This window comes from Accipiter gentilis, chromosome 16, assembly GCF_929443795.1.
Source record: "Accipiter gentilis chromosome 16, bAccGen1.1, whole genome shotgun sequence".
NCBI classification, from domain to species: domain Eukaryota; kingdom Metazoa; phylum Chordata; class Aves; order Accipitriformes; family Accipitridae; genus Astur; species Astur gentilis.
This window is the reverse complement of record NC_064895.1, coordinates 27,101,496-27,121,399: the sequence shown is the minus strand read 5'-3', so window position 1 is coordinate 27,121,399 and position 19,904 is coordinate 27,101,496. Positions and strand designations below refer to the sequence as shown.

The 19,904-nt window shown below is 52.0% G+C and overlaps 1 protein-coding gene across 1 annotated transcript; it reads right to left on the bottom strand.

Annotated features, from left to right (window-relative positions):
* Positions 1–6,812: 6,812 nt before the first annotated feature.
* PAQR8 (progestin and adipoQ receptor family member 8) lies at positions 6,813–18,687 on the bottom strand. The gene is made up of 2 exons (XM_049818779.1): positions 18,668–18,687; positions 6,813–9,178 (listed from the first exon to the last, which is right to left on the bottom strand). Exon 2 carries the CDS (start codon positions 9,122–9,124, stop codon positions 8,066–8,068), a length of 1,059 nt encoding a protein of 352 aa, XP_049674736.1. The 5' UTR covers positions 9,125–9,178; positions 18,668–18,687; the 3' UTR covers positions 6,813–8,065.
* Between the last annotated feature and the right edge of the window lie 1,217 nt (positions 18,688–19,904).

Genomic DNA, 19,904 nt, shown 5'->3' with positions numbered 1-19,904 from the left:
GCCAGCATTTGTCCACCTTACCAACAGACACCCTGATGAAGCAGGACAAGCTTGGATTTCTTCCTTTCTTCCACCCCGTCTATTGGCTCCCAAGGGCCAAATATTTGATACAGGTGTGTTAGAAAGGATACTGCTAAGGAATGAGTTTAGTGCTTGTCACTTCATAGCAAGAGGAACTGTTTTGGATTGAGAATAGGTCTTGTCTTCAGCCAGAACAAAGCAAAGAGCTACAGGATAAAGGATAAGCTGTCACTGGGAATAGCTGCAGAATTTAAGATGCAGCAGGTAGCTTAATGCCTTAAACTTTGGGCATGTTCAGTTCCTTTTTTACCAGGGCTGCTAGGGCTTCACTTCTCTCTCTGAAGTCAACAGGAGCAGCAGGCAACATTGGGACGTATTCTTCCCCTGACCTAGTCAGTGAGATCATCTTCAACAGCTGCTTAACAGAACAAAGAAGGAAACATCTCAGAGCTGTTTGCTAATGCTCTGCCTCTTAGCCCATGTTATCAGAATGCTGCAAGGGTAAGACCAGATAAAGATTGCTATTGGGTAAAAGAACCTCTTCCGAGGCAACTTGCTGCTGCAGTATCTGGTGCTTGAAGTACAAATCGTTACCTTCTCTCACATTCTGTCCTCTGTGGCTAGTGACACATGAAATGACCAAAACAAAATGCCTCATTCCTCTGACTTGGAAGCTCTTTTACTTTTTGCATTTGGCTTCATGTGCTTTGGATAGGCCAATTCCCTCTTTTGCTAATAACCGTCTCTGGATTTTCACATATCAAGTATGTGTGTGTGTGTAATACTGGATAATGACAGGCATGTAGTAAATATGTTCCCTAAAACAATATCACCAAGCAGTTTCTTCTCAGCATACCACATGTCTCTATTTTTGTTTCTAGTTTAAAAAGTTTTCTCCCATTCCTCTCCAGTTTTTACTTCACGGAAACTTTGAACTTTGGCCTAACTCATCTGGGGAAATCCCTGTCACTTATGGAGAGGGTAAGATGTTAGCAAAGTACATCCCTCGCTCAGAAATGCATCTCTTGCAGAGTTGGCTGCACGCCTGCCTGAATGGGAGCATTTTTTCCTAAGCCTGTCCGGAGAGCTAGGGCTGAAGGCTCTGCTTTCGTGGCACTGGAAGCCTCTCTGCGGCCACAGATGAAGACATCTCGCCCTCTGGTGGGTAAAACCACAACAGGACGGAAGCCTTGGTCTGCATGGTATATTCAGAAATAATAATTAAAATTATTAGTGTGGTGGTAATAGAAGGAAAAAGAGCAAGATTTTTTAGAGGACTGAAATTCACAGTGAGTGTATAGCCTGGGGGACAGGGTATACATGATCGCACACAATCCTCCTGATAAAGAGGATTTAAACTACTGATGATGGCAGGGAGAGAGTTGCCAGCAGCCCTTTCAGGGAGTGATGGTCAAGGTTGATGAGCAGAGGGCCTGGACAGATGTAACAGAAAGAAATCATAAAATCGACAAAATACAGCTGAAGCGGGGTCACCTCCAGTGTTTGCATGTAAGCAAGAAGTGCCTAGAAGGCACCATTATGGAGAAATCCCCCAACCCTTTCTGGGAAATCTGTGTGCTGGGGTGTCTCTCTGAAGTGCATGTAGAGTAAAGCAGGCAGCACAGGGACTACGCGTGATGAGTTACAGAGATCTGTGCGCAGCTGCAGGGCTACGATCTTGCTGGGATCAGGAAGACATGATGGGAAGGGTCCCATGGCTTGAGTGTTGCCATGGAGGGATACAGGCTCTTTAGGAAGGACAGGTCAAGAAAATGAGGAGGGGGAGCTGCCCTTTATGTGAGAGAACAGCTGAAGTGCATGGAGCTCTGCCTGGATGATGAGCCAACTGAGAGCTCACAGGTAAGGATTAAAGAGAAGACCAGTATGGGTGACATGGTAGTGGGTGTCTGCTAGAGGCTGCCTAAGCAGGAAGAACAAGTGGATGAGGTCTTCTACAGGCAGACAGGAGCGGTCACTTTGCAGACCCTGGTCCTCATGGGGGACTTCAGCCACCCCTACATCTGCTGGAAGGACAACATAGCAGGGCATAAGCAATCCAGGTGGTTCCTGGAGTGCAGTGCCGATAACTTCCTCCTCCAAGTGACAGAGGAGCCAACATGGAGAGGTGCTTTGCTGGACATCATACTCACCAACAAGGGCTCATTGGGAATATGAAGGTCAAAGGCAGCCTTGGCTCCAGTGACCGTGAGATGGTAGAGTTCACGATCCTGAGGGGAGGGAGGAGGGTAAAAAACAAGCTGGAAAGAAGCTTTGCAGAAAAAGACCTAGGCATCCTGGTGGACAGCAGGTTGAACATAAGCCAGCAACGGGCCCTTGAGGCAAAGAAGGCTATCCTGAAGGTATCCTGGGCTGCATCAGACCGAGTATTGCCAGCAGGATAAGGAAGGTGATCCTTCCCCTCTACTCAGCGCTGGTGAGGCCAAACCTGGAGTGGTGTGTCCAGTTCGGGGCTCCCCAGTCCAAAAGAGACATGGACATACTGGAGAGAGTCCAACGAAGGGCCCCCAAGATGATGAAGGAACTGGAGCATCTCTCCTGTGAGGAAAGGCTGGGAGAGCTGGGACTGTTTTGCCTGGAGAAGAAAAGGCTCAGAGAGGGGATCTTACTAATGTGTACAAATACCTGACGGGAGGGTGCAAAGAGGACAGAGCCAGGCTCTTTTCAGCGGTCCCGGTGGACCAGAGGCCATGGGCACGCACTGAAATGCAGGAGGTTCCCTCTGAACATCAGGAAAAACTTTTTTACTGTGAAGGCGACCGAGCGCTGGCACAGGTCACCCAGGGAAATTGTGGAGTCTCCGTCCTTGGAGATCTTCAAAAGCCGTCTGGACATGGTCCTGGGCAACCAGCTACCAGTGGCCCTGCTTGAGCAGGGGACTGGACCAGATGACCTCCAGAGGTCCCTTCCAGCCTCAACCAGTCTGTGATTCTACACAGCTATAAGCAAGAAGAAGAGAAGCTCTAGCCTTATTTCATGTAGGCTCATGTCTAACTGATTGATATCCTTCTGTCCATCAATGATTGTGTCTCTTTGGCTTAATTTTAAGCATGTGCTGAAATGTTTTGCTTGAACAGGCAATCGTATTCACAACTTGGCCACTGAAGCTGCACTGCTTTCGTGCCAGGCCACCAGATCACTAGATACTCACCTCTGATTGATAGAAATTAAGGAAAACTGGACACCCAAATACTTTTGTGGATGATGAACTTAAATGCCTCTAATCAGTGTCAGGGCAGCCATTCTGCACCTCCCTTGTAAAAAGGGAATGAAATCACATAGTTACTGTGAAACCTGGAAAGTGCTTTGAGATGCACAGATAAAACCACACCCTATTGTTCATTATTGTTGTAATTATTATCCACTCTAATGTATCCACTCTATAATTATTATCCACTTTTCTTCCTAATGACTCATAACCTTCTGTAGTTGTGCATTTGGGAATTTCACGCCACACCAATTGTTTTGCTTTTCCAGATTTCTTTTTTTTACTAAGATTTTTAAATAATGATCAGTACAGTACAAAGCTTAAAATATTGTCAATGTTTTCAACAATACAAAGTCAGCAGATAGGAGCTGGGAAGGGAATGGTTAATATATAACACTCATACCCTTCCCTGTTTCCCAGGGAAAAAAATACAAACACTTTTGTACTTCTGTTTAGTAACAAACAGTGCTTAAAAATAACCTTGTCAGTAAAAGATGTAAATTGCAAGGCACATGAGGAACCCGTCCTTGCCTTGTTACACAAATCATTAGGCATAAATACAAGTTTAAGGCACCTCTCTCCATCCTCCCCTTCTGCTCCATACACCAAGCAAATCCTGTCAGTGGGTAGCAGCTGTTAAGAGCAACCCTGGACCGGCAGACAGCAAAGAGGCTGCCTTTGAGCCTCAGGTTCCTTCAGGATGAATCCCAAAAAGGAACAGCATAAGGCACGTTGGGATGAATTCTCAGGAGTTGTCCTGTACAGATCCAGGTTGCACGATCTGCAAAAATACTATCTCAGGACCAGAGATTCTTGGAGAAGAGGGTTAGGACCTCGGTCCCTTCAGGATCTTGGATGTGCTCAACCTTTGGTGGTCAGCTCTTCACCAAACCCTGCCACTGGTACACCCCTCCCAGCCGTGCCTCCTTAGAGGAACTCCAGGATGGAAGGAGGCGTGCTTCAAGCAGTGAGCCCAAGGAGAAGGCCCTGAGAGGCTCTCAGACAAGCTGAGCATTTATCACAGCGGCACTTTTACTCTCTCTGGACCCAGCCCTGGTCTCCCCTAGATCAACGGCAGGGCTTTCGGGAGGGCATTGGCAGTCACTTTCCAGTCCCAGCCCGGCTGAGGTGCAGCAGACTGCACAGCATGTGGAGTCTGCCCAGGTAGGCAGCCAGGTGCATAAGGCACAAAGATGAAGTCCAGGATGAGGGAAAAAAATCAGCGTGTTGGAGGAAGAGGAGGAGGATGGAGACAGGGATGAAGGAAGCTCCAGTGTTGGTGAGCCCCTTGTAACACAAGGGTGCATCCTCACAGCAGCAGCAATCTGTATTGAAATTCCCTGCTAAGTCAACCCATCATCGTAACCAGGAGGTCAGCTCCAGGTCTCGAGTGCAGGGCCACACGGGGACATGAGTGGCTTCACCTGAGGGATAACATAAGAATATGTAAAAACACCACCGCTGTCACACAATTGCTCCAGAAAGAGAAGTTTCACTTCTGCCGGACCAGGGAGGAGATGACGTATGACCAGAAATACCTCAGAAGAGCCATGTGGGCTCTTCCCCTCCCTGTCCCTGAACTGGATGGCATTACTGTACTCATCCTCCTTTGACAAGGGCAGGACCTGTCATCCATTTTCAAACCCCTAGAGATGGAAACGCCTGGGTGATCCCTTCCTTTGGTACCAGTATAATGCTAGGTAGCAGCAGAGCAGGGTTTGCTATTAGCAGCGATGCCCACTCCCTCTGTTTTAGCCCAGAAAGGAGCTCTGGACCAGCCTGGTTTACTCCCCTTCCTGCACAGGAGCCCACTGATACCATCCAGCCAGATCCACGCTCAGTAGCTCATTCTGCTTTACATACCACAAAAGCAAGGCAAATTACGCTGTTGAAAAAAAGCACTGCTCCCGCTGGAAGTCTTTCCCCAAACTGGGAGGAGACCCACAAGCAAAGCCAGGGAGACCATGGAGGGAGCAGTCCATCGGTGCAACTAAGCTAGTCGAGAAACCAGCTGCTGTGCTGGGGGAACTGCTGCTGGCCTCTGCTCTGGCCCTTCCCTGCAGGCAGCAGTGTTGTCCAAGTGAGCTGGCTGAAAGTTAAAACCAGCAGAAAATTACTGACATTTTTTCAGTAGGATTGGTTTTCTGCTAGTCCATCTCCGGGCACCAGCTCGCTTTGTGGTGAGATGAGTTTCTGTGCACATGAAGTGGTATGAAGAGGTGTAAGTGGGTATGAAGAGGTGTAAGTGGGACCATCCCCACTTGCCACTCCCCGGAGGCAAATTTGCTGTTAGGTCAGCGTGGCTGTACTGTCAAAATACACTGTAGGAAATTAAGTAATTAATTTCTAAGCTGGAATGGATGTAAACCAGGAGGCCTGGAGTAATGAGAAAGGGTGGACTAGATGACCTCCTGAAGGCTCTCCTATGATTTCTTCTCCTCTACTCAAAACTTACTTCCCTCGCCCTTTGTATTTAATTTGTCAATAGGGCCAGGAGTTTCAAATTTGTCCACAAAACACAGGACACAGCAAAGCACCTATTAATAGATCTGTTTTCAGAGACGCTGTTGTCTGGCCCACCTTGCTCCTCCAGCAGCATAGCACTGTTTCCTTCAGGCTAATCTTGACCCAACTAGGAGGCTCTGCAGATAGAAAGGCCAAAGGCAAAGCCTTTCTGGATAATAGATCATGTGCACACACACATACACAGACACACACAAATCTCAATAGTTAAAAAACGTATCAAGTGCAGAAATCAGTGCTTGTCATAACAAATCATATCTCCAACCCTAAACTCTGCCTGCTCAGAACCAGCAATCACAATTCATTTGCCTGCCCTTGGATTCAGTGAGACAAATCTGTGGCTGGAATAGATCCCATGGCTTCCTTGCTTTCAGCAAAGATTTATACCCCCTAGGAATTTGCCAGGTGTCAAGGCACTTGAGGCTGCAGGTCTTGCGCAGTGTATAGCTGGGAGAAGCCGTGCCAGGGTTTCCTATGGAAAGCAAGCAGTGGGTCAAACACTAGGTATCTAGGCTGCATGGGACCATACCTCTGCATTGGCTCTGAGCATCCTGTCCTGCAAGTGCTACCAACTTCAGTGCAAGAGTATGGCTCCATATCTGATATCCGCCCCCCCCCCCCCCCCAGCAAGCACAGAGGAGACTTATCTAGTGGAGGACACAGTAAACCAACCCTTGCTACACCTTGGACAGGAGTGACCCATGGACATCAAATGTCCCTGACCACTATCTTGGCTACTCCACGCAGGAATCACCAAGTCTCAAGGACAAACCCGTGCCAAGGTTGCATAGGACCCTAATGCTGTTACCCTGCTCCTGCCTTTTGCTGTTCTACCTTCATCTAGTGCTGATAAAAATGTGCCAGATTCACAATCCCATTGGTCAGAGAGAAGCAAGCCTGCAGCTTCGAGGTCAGCTTTCCCACGAGGCCCACCAAGCACTGCTTGGTGTCCTGAAAAGCACCATTAAGAGGGGAATAAAGACTGCTTCACTTTCATACCCTTTTGGCCATGACTGTGGTAGGGCTGTTGGAAGCCCAGAGCCTTTCCCCTATCAGACAGGTCACACCCAAGTTACTCTACACTCCGTGGACAGCGTTGGAGGTCAGTCAGACTCCCTAGACAGAATACACAGAGTCAGTCTATGCAGGAATGCATGAACCTGTCACACAAGCAGCCAAAATGATGCAGCCAGTATCAAAAGCATCTCCCCTCCTGGGGCCAGCACCCTGAATGCTAATGGCCTCAGGGGTGCTCAACCTCTGCCACTGTTACTGAGGAAGGCTCAAAACCATCTCCAACCTGACCCAGGCCCAGCTTCTCAAAGGCAACTAAGCACTTAAAATGGAAGTCAGGAGCCTTTGAAGACCTGTCTTGTAGGCTACCAAACAGCCATCAGCACTGCCACTACCTTAGGTCAAATTCAGACTGCTGGGAAAGACCGAATCTTCTGTTAGTAATCCTTGGGACGGCCTGACTCCTTGGTTTTCATCAGCAGCTCCACTGCAGGTGGTGCAGTCATACAGAAAGAAAAGATGGGGCTGACCTAACGTCTCCACCTGTGCTGGACCCACACCAGTTCACCGGCAGACACAGGGCTCAGGTTCAGACCCAGTTCATCCTAGCGGACCCCAGGTCAGGCCTAAGTCTCCAGACATGCTTCACCAAAGCCACCTCAGCAACCTGGCATTGAGATACTTGACAAGGGGACCGTAGAGAGAACCTGGCTTAGCCCAGCTGCAGCGGGAAAAGGATTATACCAGCCACTGTGCCACACATGGCCTTGCAGCTGAATCCTAGAAATGTAGACGTCTCCTGAAACCTTGCTACTGCCTTTGATAGTAACAGGTCTCTCACAGATAGCAGAGATGGCAAAACCCAGGGAGGTCATCACATCCAGCTGTGGTCCTCATGGTGCATTCTCCACTGCGTTGTGAGCCCTGGCAGACCCTTCTACAATCTCACGGCCTTCAGGCTGCCCTCCCTGACATTCAGCAAGGTATCACCCACAGGTTTACCGGAATGAACAAGAAACCAGGAAACCTCTGCCTATTCCAGCATCCTTGGTTAAGTGACTTGTTCTGGCTTAAAACACTCCATGTCCCCCTGGATGGCAAAAGGCAGTCCCTGCTGTGAAAATGCATCCAGCATGAAGTCTCCAGCCCTCCACCTGAGTCCAGGGTCCCGGTTAGTCACAGCGTGTTAGGCAAATAAGACAGTTATGTCTCTAACGTGTTATGCCCCTTTTCTTGATTTTCACCACCCCGGTGATGTCATGCCCGTCATGTTCGTGACTCTCAGGAGTCCTTTTTAGCCAGGCTGGCCTTGATCCTGCATCGCAGGATGTAAGCTGTGATGGCACTACAAGCCACCAGGCCAAAAAAAGAGATGCAGGAGAGATAAACGGAGAAAGGCCCGTGTCTCTTCAGGAAAATCTCCTGCCTGTTCTTGTAATCCAAAAGAATGGCCTCCAGCTGCGATAGGGTGCAGATGGCCAGGAAGGTGTGGAAGATCTGGTGGGCATGGCCAACGATATCGCAGGAGCCAGGGAAGTACTTCTCAGGGACTGGGCAGGAGAAGAAATAAGCACTGATAAGGAAAAACAGTATCTGGTACGTGTGGTACCAAGCAGCATCTTCCTCACAGCCCCCCAGGTGACACACAACCACCCGGTGAGCAACAGGACTGATATCCAAGATGAATGCCAGCCCAGCTGGGACCACCTGGCACATCTTCCTCATGATGGGGTAAGGCCGTCGGTACCGGTATTTCGCATAGCAGCAGCCGGCACAAGACAGCCAGCCACAGAAAGCAGCTGCCGGCAGGAAGAAAAGCCAGAACCTGTCGTACCAGGCTTGGTCGGAGCTGTAGTAGAAGTGAGCCAGGGCACTACCGTACTGGTAGATGCTGACTCCGACGTAGTCCACAAAGTAGAAGGTGTAGTGGTACAGCTCCGATTTGGACTGCAGTAGGTGGGCCAAGAGGCTGCAGGTCAGGTAGGTGACAGAGGAGAGGACAAAGATGAGCAAAGGCAAGGACCACGCGTCCACGGGTAACTGCTCAGCCTCCACAAACGTCTTGAATCTCAGCAGCACAGCCAGCGCTGCCAGGAGGTGAGTCCATACATTGACCACCTCATTGTGCTTCTGGAAGAGGCTAAGGAAGTAGTACCGCCAGTCCTGGCCGGTGGGACGGTACCCAGTGTGGATGTACGGCTCACGGAAGAGCTGCGGCACCTCGCACTCTTTGACCGTGCAAGGCATTTTGGGGAAGCCATCCTCCAGCAGCCTGGGGAGACGGCTGAGATGCTGCCCGCTGAGGGACAGCGTGCTGATCCGCTCCAGGATGGCTGTCATCTCGCTGCGTGCGGCAGCTTTGAGCCTGGCTCCGGGGAACGTCGCCTTCGTGCCCTGCGGGGAGGGGAGAAAGAAGAAATGTTAACGGTGATTTATCGGGGAGAAGAGCGTGCTGCCATTCCTGGGTGGGATGAGCCATGGCGCTATCGAAACGCTGGCCCTGCTCTTAAGGGAAAGGGGCTTTTCTTGACTTGGAAGACCTAAATTCAGCATGAAGAAGGATGGCACAGCCCTGCCCCTGCAGTTCAGCCTACATCAGATGGGCACAGCAATGTCAGAAGCCTGCCCTTTGTCCTCGCTTCCTTGGGCACCCGGCTCCAAGCACGTTCAGAAGTAGCGAGGAGCTGCCAATAACGGGGTGCAAGAAGCAGTTAGATGTCAAGAAAGCACCTGATGATTGTGGAGGGGATTTTTCACCCCCTTTACCCAGAACAACTGCTCAGGGACAAAATTAGGGTGTGATTAGTCATCTAAGGGATAACCTGCCTTTCTGCACCTGAGTGAAGAGGCTCCCAACCAAATCATGGAGGTTGCAAATAAACTCGACTTTCCTACCGCACAACTTGCACATGGCTTGCACGCCTGGGGCTGCTGTAGTGAGTAAGGCAGAGGGAGAAGGGGAGAAGTCCACAGTGCCAAACCTGCAGCCCTCATCCCTCCATGTGTAAGAAGCAGCAGGACTGGGAGGTGATGGAGAAACGAGAGGCTCTGCATCAGAGCTGGCTGTGGTTTGGGTATAGGATCGAAGCCTTGGGAGCATCCACGGAGCCATGCTGAGGGGCTGCCAGACGAGATGTGCCTGGATGCTCAGAGCAGCCAAACCCCAGTGCTGCACACTCCTCTGCCCGCTCTGCTCCTTGGCAACCTCCAGAGTTGCTAAGCTCTGGCTGGAAAGATTCAGATTCAGAGCACAGCGGGATCCTAATGTCTGGAAACTACCTCACAGCACTGAATTAATTCCCACTACCCTCTGTTTCCCTTCCACCCTACGTATTTCTCTTCCCTGCTGGTGTTTATGCCACACAAAATAGAGGAGAACTTATCACACAGATGCCCATGCTTGAACTGAAATTGCAGCTGATGGAGTCCCACCAGACCCTGCAGGGCTGCGGTTACTCCTGTGCAGCCAACACATATACGTTTGCGGGAGTGGGGCCTGATTCCTAAGCTTATATGCACCCAACCAGAGCTGCAGTGGATGGAGATGGCCAAAAAAAGTAAATGCAAGTAAGTATTTTGCTTGAGTGTGGGAAACGGCATATTTTTCTTCTGTTGCATCAGATACCAGCTGCTGCCAGAAGTGAGACAGAGGAATAGTTTGCCTGGGCACATGATAGGAGACCCATGCTGGGATGATGATACAGAGGACAGGACAGTGTTAAACACCAAGAGAGAGCGAAAGCAGGGAGGTGGGACCTGTTGAACAGTCCCAGGGCGAGACAGCACAAAGAGCAAAGTTAGAGCAGACTCTGAACCAGGTTGCAAATCCCACTTCCTCTCGCAACCCAAAGCCTCTGATAACAGACAAAATATTTTCATGTTGCTTCCGTATTCTAGCAGATGGGGGTTGTCATAATGAAATTGCATTTTCCAGCCCATTCTCTCTCTCCCTACGCTTTAGAGGCTTTCTTCCTCAGGACCTCTCAGGGCTGGTTTTTTTTTTTTCCTTGTTGGCCACAAGGGACTCTGGCTGCTGAGTTCGATGGAGCTGCCTTAGCCACAGAAGGCAAAATGGTCCCTGCAAATGGTATTTTAGTTTCACAGATGCATAAGACTGAAGATAGCACCCTTGCTGGGGGGTTTGATGTGGTGCATGTTCACAAAGACTTTGTTTCTCTCCTAAGGGTCTGCGGGGTCCAGATCTGTGACGGGACACACAGTTCATTCAGCAGCTTGTGTATCCCTGTGGGGACACATGCCAAAATTTAGGGAGGCAAGGCAAATTTTGCCTCTGGGGCACTCCTATGAGGGAATGGTGTGAAAAAGAGGCAACGCTCCCTCTTCCCAGTTCTAATGTAAAGCCAGTCTATTCTGGCTCCTTGTAGCTGATGGAGAAAGGAAGGTTCATTCATCCAACTTACTCTAGACCTCAGCTTCAGGATAAGGCAAAACCCAAGCAAAGAGACCATCCCCGGCTATGCAGCACTGTAGTACTCACCCTCTATTGCCCTGTATCTCCTTTGGATGATCTGGCCAGAAATTGGCTGCAGGCTGAGCACACTGGGGTGGGAAAGACTGGGAAATTTTATGGATTTGTCTATACTAAGACAGTGTTTGATTTACTAGTCTAGATGCACAGACAAGAGCTCCCTTCCCACGCCGACTGCATCTCCTTCACTGCAGCACCAAGACAGCATCTGCTGTCTCCGGCTGATGATGTCCAGCCCTTTTGCACAGGTTTTGCCCTGTGCAGAGGTGTGAGTACGGACTCTGAAGCACTTTGTGTATCCTAAGCTCCTCTGCCCAGTCCGTTCCCCTGCCATAATGTGTTTTACACCTCTTCCAGCATTTGCTGTGATTTAACCCAAGCAAGAGGGCTTGGACCCCTGCTCACCATCTCCCAGCTTCCCTTTAACTAAGCATGGTTCAAGGATTTGGGTCCACTACAGGGGGCTCAGTGCTGAATCTTCATCCCAGTTCATCCCAGCAGGATGCTGGAAAACCCTCCAAAAAGGTATTTAGGCACTGATATTGGAGATGGGGATCACGGTGGCAAGGCACAAGGAGAAAGGGCATGCTGAAGCTCCCCACCTCTTGGAGAACACAGACCAATGCTAGCATGGACCCCAGGACATCGGGAACCGAAAAACAGCTCAGATATGGCGCAGACTGGTCAGGTAAGCTGCACAGGAGCAGGGTCAGAGCGCTCATCATCTGCAGAGAGGCAGCAATATGCTGAAACCTGCCCGTAAAGAGCAAAGGCAACCAGAAGACACCCGGGAAGACAGCAATCAAGCCTGGGCATACTGATGCATGCCAACGTGAGGGGCACATCGCCCTTTCACCGTCCGTGGCCTGCCTGCTTTGCATGCTGACAAGGATACGAGAGAAACAGGCAGCTTCTGTACCAGGCACAGGCTGGCTCCAGCTTGTACGGTGTGTGCTAGCGCCAGGATTTTGCCACGGTCTCTCATCCCGAGAGCTCAGTGTATACAGCGAGCATCGCCTTTGAGCAGAGCTGGGGAGAGGTTAGACGCTGCAGATCTCCCTGACAGCAGCTTCCAGGCAGGCTTTCATAGCTGGAAAATGCCAGTTTTTAACAGGCCGAGGGAGGGTCAGAGATTTTCAAAGTAATAGTCTGAAATCACAAGAAATACATCTGATACTCAGATAAACAGCATGAAATCAGGAACCTGGTAGACTGCTTATTTTAAACCGAACTTGTGACATTAACGAGTGAGAACAAGTTGGCAATTTCCACCGATCATGTGATGGACAAAGCGACAAGCAATTAACGTTAGAAAAGAGAGAGAGAGGAAAAAAAGAAAAAAACCCAACCCAGAAACCCAAGGTCAGCACTGGCTGTTTCACTTTCACAGAGCCCCTATTCTTTTCCCTTCACGGGGGCGTAGGAGCGGCTGAAAGCCACATTCATCAGCAGGGCGTCTCGTTGAGATTCTGTCCTCACCCCCCCATCTCCGGGGGATTCAGTTATTTTGGCTGCTCCCAATTAACGGCAACCAAGTATCGTTTGTTCGGGGAGGGAGCTGCAAGGCGAGAAGGAGAGAGTGGATGATGGCCAGGCTGTATCATTACAGCCACAATGAGAACCGCAGCACAGGAGGAGAACGATCCCGTTCCAATTTTTCTCTCCCTTTTGAAGACAGTAATTGGAAACCCGAGCTTTTCCCAGCTCTTTTGCTTTTTGGTCACAGTCTGATGGAGGGGTTTGAATGAGAAAATTTCCTACAGAGTACAGTTGATTTTCCCACCGGTCTGGCCTCAGCATTAACCGTCTGGGACTGAGGCTGTACCAATGTGATGTATTTGCTCGCACACTCATATTCGGGCATCAGAGGTTTACACAGCCTTCCAGAAAGGCAGTAATTCCTGGTAAACAAAGAAGAGAAGACCAGGGAACTCAGCTGTGGGGAAGTCTTTAATAAATGCATTGCATTTAAAATAGAAAAAAAAGAAAAAGTAGTTGTGGGCAGCGTGAAAATAACAGCAGTGATCGTGCAGCAGTGGGCAACAGACCGGTTTTGAGAGCGGCAGGTGATTCCTGAATTCCTGTCTTCTGGGAGCTGAGTAAAAGTCCCTGCAGGGACTCCAGGTCACTTTGAAGCCTGGGGTTTTATTCTGACCCCTTCCTACATGGGGTTAACTTTGGTGTCACAGCTCCTATAGCACCAGGATGGCAGAGAGCAACTCAGGTTGTCTCTCCAGCCCTGGGAGAGGCTGCACCCAGCTCAGATACAGCAGATAAGCCCCAACCCAAAGCCTGCTGCCTGCAGGCTGGTCCTCCCTGAGCACAAACATCTCCTCCTATAACTAAACCACTTGCGGAGGGCTCGGGGCAAACTCCGAAAGACCCGCTTGGGAGCACAGTGCCAGCCTCTCCATCCCATTCTGCCCGGTGTTTTGGAAAGGCTCCACCAGAGATGAGAAACTAAGAGACTGTGTACCGGCTCATCGCAGCAATTCCTGCATAGCCTTGGTACTATCTGCTTCCTTCTGCCATATGTTTAGGTGCTAACCTTCCTCCTAACTGCAACGGACAGACACACAGAGTGCTCAGAGCCCCTTGCAGGGAGTTATTCGGCTTTACATGGGTGTCGCAGAGGTCGGAAACTGGAAGAGGTGGGATTTGATGGTTTGTGCCAGGAATGAGCCCTGCCCAAACAAGCAGCAGGGTATGAAGGACTGATTTACACTCCAGCTTCCAAGAACTGGAAACCCCCACAACCAGAGAGAGGTCAGGTGCTCAGGACTTCTGTAAGTTGGGCTTCCACCTCCCCATCTATTAAATGGCACTACCAGTCCTCATCTGCCTAATGAGAACTAGATATTGTGCTCTTAATGCACCGCTGTAATGCACCAGGCAGTGCTGGGACTATTGAACAGTGCATTGCACAGAATATTTTATTTCCCTTGACACGCTTACGTACCCAGTTACATCTACATCAGCCCAATGGATGTATTACAAGCAGTCATGCAACAGGGATTCTGCATGGGTGAGGATGCTCTGGAAGGTAAAAGGTGATGTGATTTACTGGAGACATTGAAGGGCAAGCCTTAAAATAACCTTATCTGTTAAGAAAAGGGGTCAAAGTAACCTTGTGGAAAATTTCAAATAAAAAAGGCTCAAATTCTGCCTTTCCGTATACACTTATACACACACGCAGAGCGCGTAGCTGAAGCAGGATTTGTCCAAGCAAGTATTAATCAGGAAACGAACGTCTCGTGATGCTGGGAGATGAGCCATTAAAGCCGGCAGGAGATGGCAGGATCCCCCACAGAAGCCATGGCAGTGTCAGCTCCAGCTCCCCCGCGATTTCTGGCCTGGAAGCAAGCCGGGCCAGCAGCCAGCTCAGCCGTGCTGAGCAGCAAGTGCCTCTTGACATGGGTTCGGCGTTGCCTGCAAGTTGGGACAGGTCCAGGGGATGAGAGCAGCGAAGCCGGTGCGATGAACGCCGTGCTCGGAGCGGACAGAGCAAAACAAAGCTGCTGGCAAATAACCGTGTCCCTGCAGGAAAGCTGGGGGGGAATCCACGGCATCCCGCCAAGGAGGGGGAGCCCCCAAGGTCCTGCAGTGTTTTGGGGGGGCAAAGTGAGGCAGTGGAAATCCAAAGTTAGGAAACCGAAGACTTGACGAGGCTGCTGGTTTTACCGCGAGAGTCTAAACCTTGAGCTAAACGTCACCGGGTCCTTGGTCCTGAGACCAGCTGGGATGGCTTGGATGCTCCCGTGCTGCGACACCGTTGAAACGGGTGCCCACATGTAAGCTGTCTGCCAGGAACAACTCGTGGACCGTGCTAACTCCCAAACCATGCCAGGGAATGGTGTGGGTCACCACAGCACATTTCTGATTTGCTGTGATAAACACAGCTGCAGATTCTTCATGCCTAATGATGGTTAAAACTTGGTGATGCTACTGATAACACAACCAATACACTCAATGTGTGAAAAAAGAAACCCATCTGCAGCACCAGGCAGATGCAAAAACATTAACGTTCGTTATTTCTACCCACAGACCCTGGCTGAGAAGTATCTCCTCTAGAAAATCCATCCCTCCCCTATCAAAAGTTGCACAAGATCGAGGTAATTTTCCGCAGCTTTTCTTCCTGATCTCACTAATCCTTTGCTGTTTGCTCTTTCCAGAGCTGCTCACCACTTTCTTTTCCCACACACAACTAACACAGCCCCCAACAGTTTGGGGCTCGATTTCGGGTGGGTGCGAGATCCCTGGGTGGAGCACCCATGCTTACAGGCTTTGAGTACACCAGTAATCAAACAAGACCAGGACACAGACCCAATCAATGACCTGCTGCCGTCAGGTTGCTGAAGTGTTTGCACACTCCCGAGCACGATTTTGGTCCGGCCACCCACGCTGGTCCCTGCCTGCTGTATTCAGTCGTGCAGGGACCACCGATGGAGTGGGACAACTGACCTGTTTCAAATGCCAAAGCTGGAATTGTGCCAGGGAAGTGCCTGGGTTTTTCCTCCTGCAATTGACTGAAAAAGGAGCCCGCTGCATCCCGCTTTCGCCTCCTAAATTTCCTCCCGTGAGGTCCGTGGGATACGGTATCCTTCCCTTCCATCCCCGAGTAGCTGGGTGCACACCCTGCGAGCACGGCATTTCTGCAGCCAGTTTGCCTACGGAAGAGGTCACTGCCAGGAGCCTTTCCTAAAGCCACAGGCCCAGCACCTGCCGATGGGACAAATCTTTCAGCGCAGATCTGCTGGAGACGGGAACTCCTGCTAGCACGGGGAGACCTCAACGAGCCCGCAAATCCCTCCCTGCTCAGATCTATCTGCTGATGGGACAACCCAGGAACCGTCTGCCTGCAGGCAGAGCAACCAAACCAGACTGGCCGTGCACTGTTTGGGGATCCGGACCGTTGCCAAAACATCTCCCAGAGCCTACAGGCTGAGGCTGCTTAGCTTTGCTGTCGTCCACAAAAGCCTCTTCCACAAAAACATTTTTTTTTTAAGGTTGCGGATTTTAGAGCTTCGGTCATTAGACAAAAATGTATATAAATCATGCGCACCACCACTGCTGCGGGCAGAGAGCAGGCTGCCAGGGAGAGACTGCAGCTCTGTGCCAACCCCCTGGAGCTGCGAGCTTTCCTCTTCCCTACACTAAAAGTCTTTGTCCCCATCTGGGACCTCCTCCCATTTAACCCCGTGGACTTTCCCAGCGAGCTTCTAGGTTTGCAATGACAGCTACGAAGCCCTGAGCAAGGGCCAGCAAAGACCAGACGGCAGATTCCCCCCAAACAAGGGATGCGGGCTGTGCTGCAACCGCATGCTTACATCCCTACTCGATCCCAAGGATCCGCTGGGGAATAAAAAAAGCAACCGGCAGCAAGCCTCCGCTTGCTTACTGCCTGTGCCTGAAGGATGGAGGACGTAAGATATGGCCGCGTATGTACAACTGCAGACCAAACACGCAGCCTCCAAGGAGCCTTCCTGGGAATTTATTCCTCTGGAGGAATTTCTTCAGCATAAATGGATACTGCAATCGAAAGGCCACTGGCCTGACCCCAGGAACCGGGGTTATCGCATACACTAGCAGCTAAAAATTAAGCTGGTGCATGACTCAAGACGTGCAAGTAGCTGCAAGTGCACGCACGTGACCGATGATGGCAGCTCCCCTGTCCTCAGCCTCTGCCTGCGCTGCCGGCACGTCGCCCACGCCGGCCATCCCTCCCCGCGTCCCGAGGGACACAACCCTCTCCTGGGCCAGAGGCTCCGGCCGCAGCTTCAGTGGAAATAAAGAAAAGCAACGATGCCCAGCGAAAAAGAAAATCCTGCAGCGAGCAGGGCTGTTAAACCCACACCTTTACCAGCTGAACCGGAGGAAATGTGTAACGGCTTGCGGTTTGGCCCGACGAGCCCGTGGGTTTCTAGGAATTGTTTGCAACACGTATCACCCTCCCGGCACCCCGACCCGAAGGGAGGAGCACGGTCTGCCGGTACAATTCACGGCCACCCATCCCCTCCCTGCCCCGGCAGAGCGCAAAACCAGATTTCAGACCCTCTGGATTTCACTCCGGCGCAGCATTGCGTATGGGCTTCATCCTTTTTCATCACCTTTTCACGACTTCCCTCTTTTTCCAACGGCCGCTGCCAGGACGGCATCACACGCATCCTCATCCTAACCCCTCGCCCGGACCCCCCCCGTGGCTGGGAATCCCCCCGACTAACCCCACCTAAAGCACGCCGGGGCATTTCCCGGCTCCGAAGCGATGACCCCCGCAACATCCGACAAAAAAACGCACATCTCCATCCCGCGGCGCAGTAAAGAGCCATGTGCTCCAGCCAAAGCAGCCTGGGATGAACCGCTGGAGCTGGGCGGTTATTAACGAGCGTCGGGTGCGGAATCACTGGTCCTGTGCACCCAGTTGATCCCACCCCAGCACAGCTACTGGGAGGCTCCGTACCCAACCCAGCTCATGCTGGAGATGAGTCCGTTTGACCCCGAGCAAACGACTGTTAAATGTTTACCCAATTTTTATATATATGTATATTTTTGTCGATGAAAACCAGAGCGGTTCAAGACTGCCTGCAATTCTTTCCCCCCCCCCCCCCCCCCCCCACCAAAAAAGTGAGATGCTCGTGGCGTTTTCAGGAAAAATCCAGATGGGAAATGGGGGGAATATGACCGCCAATCCCCGAAGCGTCCTGGAGGAGAGAAGCAGGGAACGACCCTTCGTCCACCCTTCCGAGCCCCGAGCTGGAGCTACGGGCAGGTAGCGGCTCCAAAGCAAATGACGGGAGCCGGTTCTTCGCCCAGCTCACGGCTAAATTCTGCCCGTCTCCTTCCCACGGCCTCCAGAACACCCCACGGGTCAAAATCACGCGAGGAAAACCCACCCCCGTGGCTGTTAAACACGGAGGAGAAACGATTCCCACCTCTCTCCTTCACGAAGCCCTTGAGATACCGGTCACGGGGCCTTGGGGGGGGGGGGGGGGGGATTTATGGCACGAGTGACTTTCTCCCCACGCACTCCTCCCTCCTCAACGCTCTTCCCCCGGCCGCAAGACCCATCCCGGCTCCTCGGTTGTGCGTGGGGGCTCGGAGTGCCCCCCCCTCCCCCTCCCCTCGGTGTCCACGCGTGTTTTACCCGCCCTGGGGATGGGTTCCCCGCGTACCCGTCCCCCGCGGGGAAGGATGCTCCTGCGGCGGCGGGGATGCGGAGCGTCGGGGCAAGGGAGCCGCGGTACCCACGCGGGGACACCGGAGGCTCAGGAAACAGAAAGCCCCGTACCGGATCCCGCACGGGGACCCTCGGTGGGGTCTCCCCACCCCCGGTGTGTGGGGGGGAAAGGAGCTTCCCGCGGGGAGGGGACCGCCGTCTTGCTCCCGCCCGCACTCACCGCCCGTCTCCGTCTCCGTCCCCGCCGCCGCCACCGACTCCCGCGGCCGCCGCCGCCCCCGGCAGCGCCGCCGCCACCGGGCGTCCCCGCGCATGCGCGCCCCGCCCCGGGGTGGCCCCCGCGGCCCGAGCCCAGCCGAACCCAGCCGAGTCCAGACGACCCGAGCCCAGCCGAGTCCAGCCGAACCCAGCCGAGTCCAGCCGAGCCCAGCCGAACCCAGACGACCCGAGCCCAGCCGAGCCCAGCCGAACCCAGACGACCCGAGTCCAGCCGAACCCAGCCGAGTCCAGCCGAACCCAGTCCAGGCAACCTGAACTGGAAAAAGCGAGGCTCAAACTGGTGGGAGAGCCCACTCCCGGTCACCCCCGGTGGTCCCTGCGGAGCAGGAGAGCTGGAAAGGGGAGGAAGACACCGGGAGAGGGATATAAAGTCACCACAGGGCGGTTGGGGTGGGAAGGGAACTCTGGAGGTTGAGCTGGGCCACCAGCCCTGCCCAAACTGGGCCACCCAGAGCCGGTTGCCCGGATGGCTGTTGAAGATCTCCAAGGATGGAGAGGACGTGGATGGGAAAGTCGTGGTTTACAGCTGTGACCATTAGGACAGTGGTGTCAAATAAAGAAATAACTAGTCCTGAGAGCTGGTTTTATGCTGACCCCAAGCTGACCCGAGTGGAGGTAAAAAATGAGGGAAAAGGGAGGAAAAATAAAAGCGCTGCTGCTGACTGCCCAGTTCCTGAGCTTGCATGGGGGGCAAAACTCCTGATTTTGCTGCTGTGGACATGGAAGCATGGGGGAGAGGACGATTTTCCCCAGGGTTTGCAGCCTAAAGACAATATGGCCTTGAGCCAACCACCGGGGCAGTGAGGTTTATGCCATAAAAACAGCACCAAAATCTCTGGGCTCCAGAAAAGAAGCATTTGCACCCAAATGGCCTTTCAGGAGTGGTCGCTGGGCCCGTCAACTGTGCCTGGGGAATGTCTGGGAGAGGCTTATGTAGCCTGGACCGGACTGTGCCAAAACCACGGCGATCGCTTCAGCTGTAAAGTCACCACGATCCCATGAGCGGGTTAATTTATGAGTACAGAGTACCTGTTTCCCCTCATCCATCTCCGTGTCAGCTTGTTTATGTGGGCTTTGCTTCTCCAGCCTGTCGGGACTGTTATTTTTTGATGGGTTTACTAGGGAAACAGATGGACTGGTTGTTCTGCAGGGAGAGGATCGCAGGAGAAGCAGCCCAG

Excerpts from the sequence above, each read along its gene's own strand:
- PAQR8 (XM_049818779.1), bottom strand. The coding sequence starts at position 9,124 with ATGACAGCCATCCTGGAGCGGATCAGCACGCTGTCCCTCAGCGGGCAG.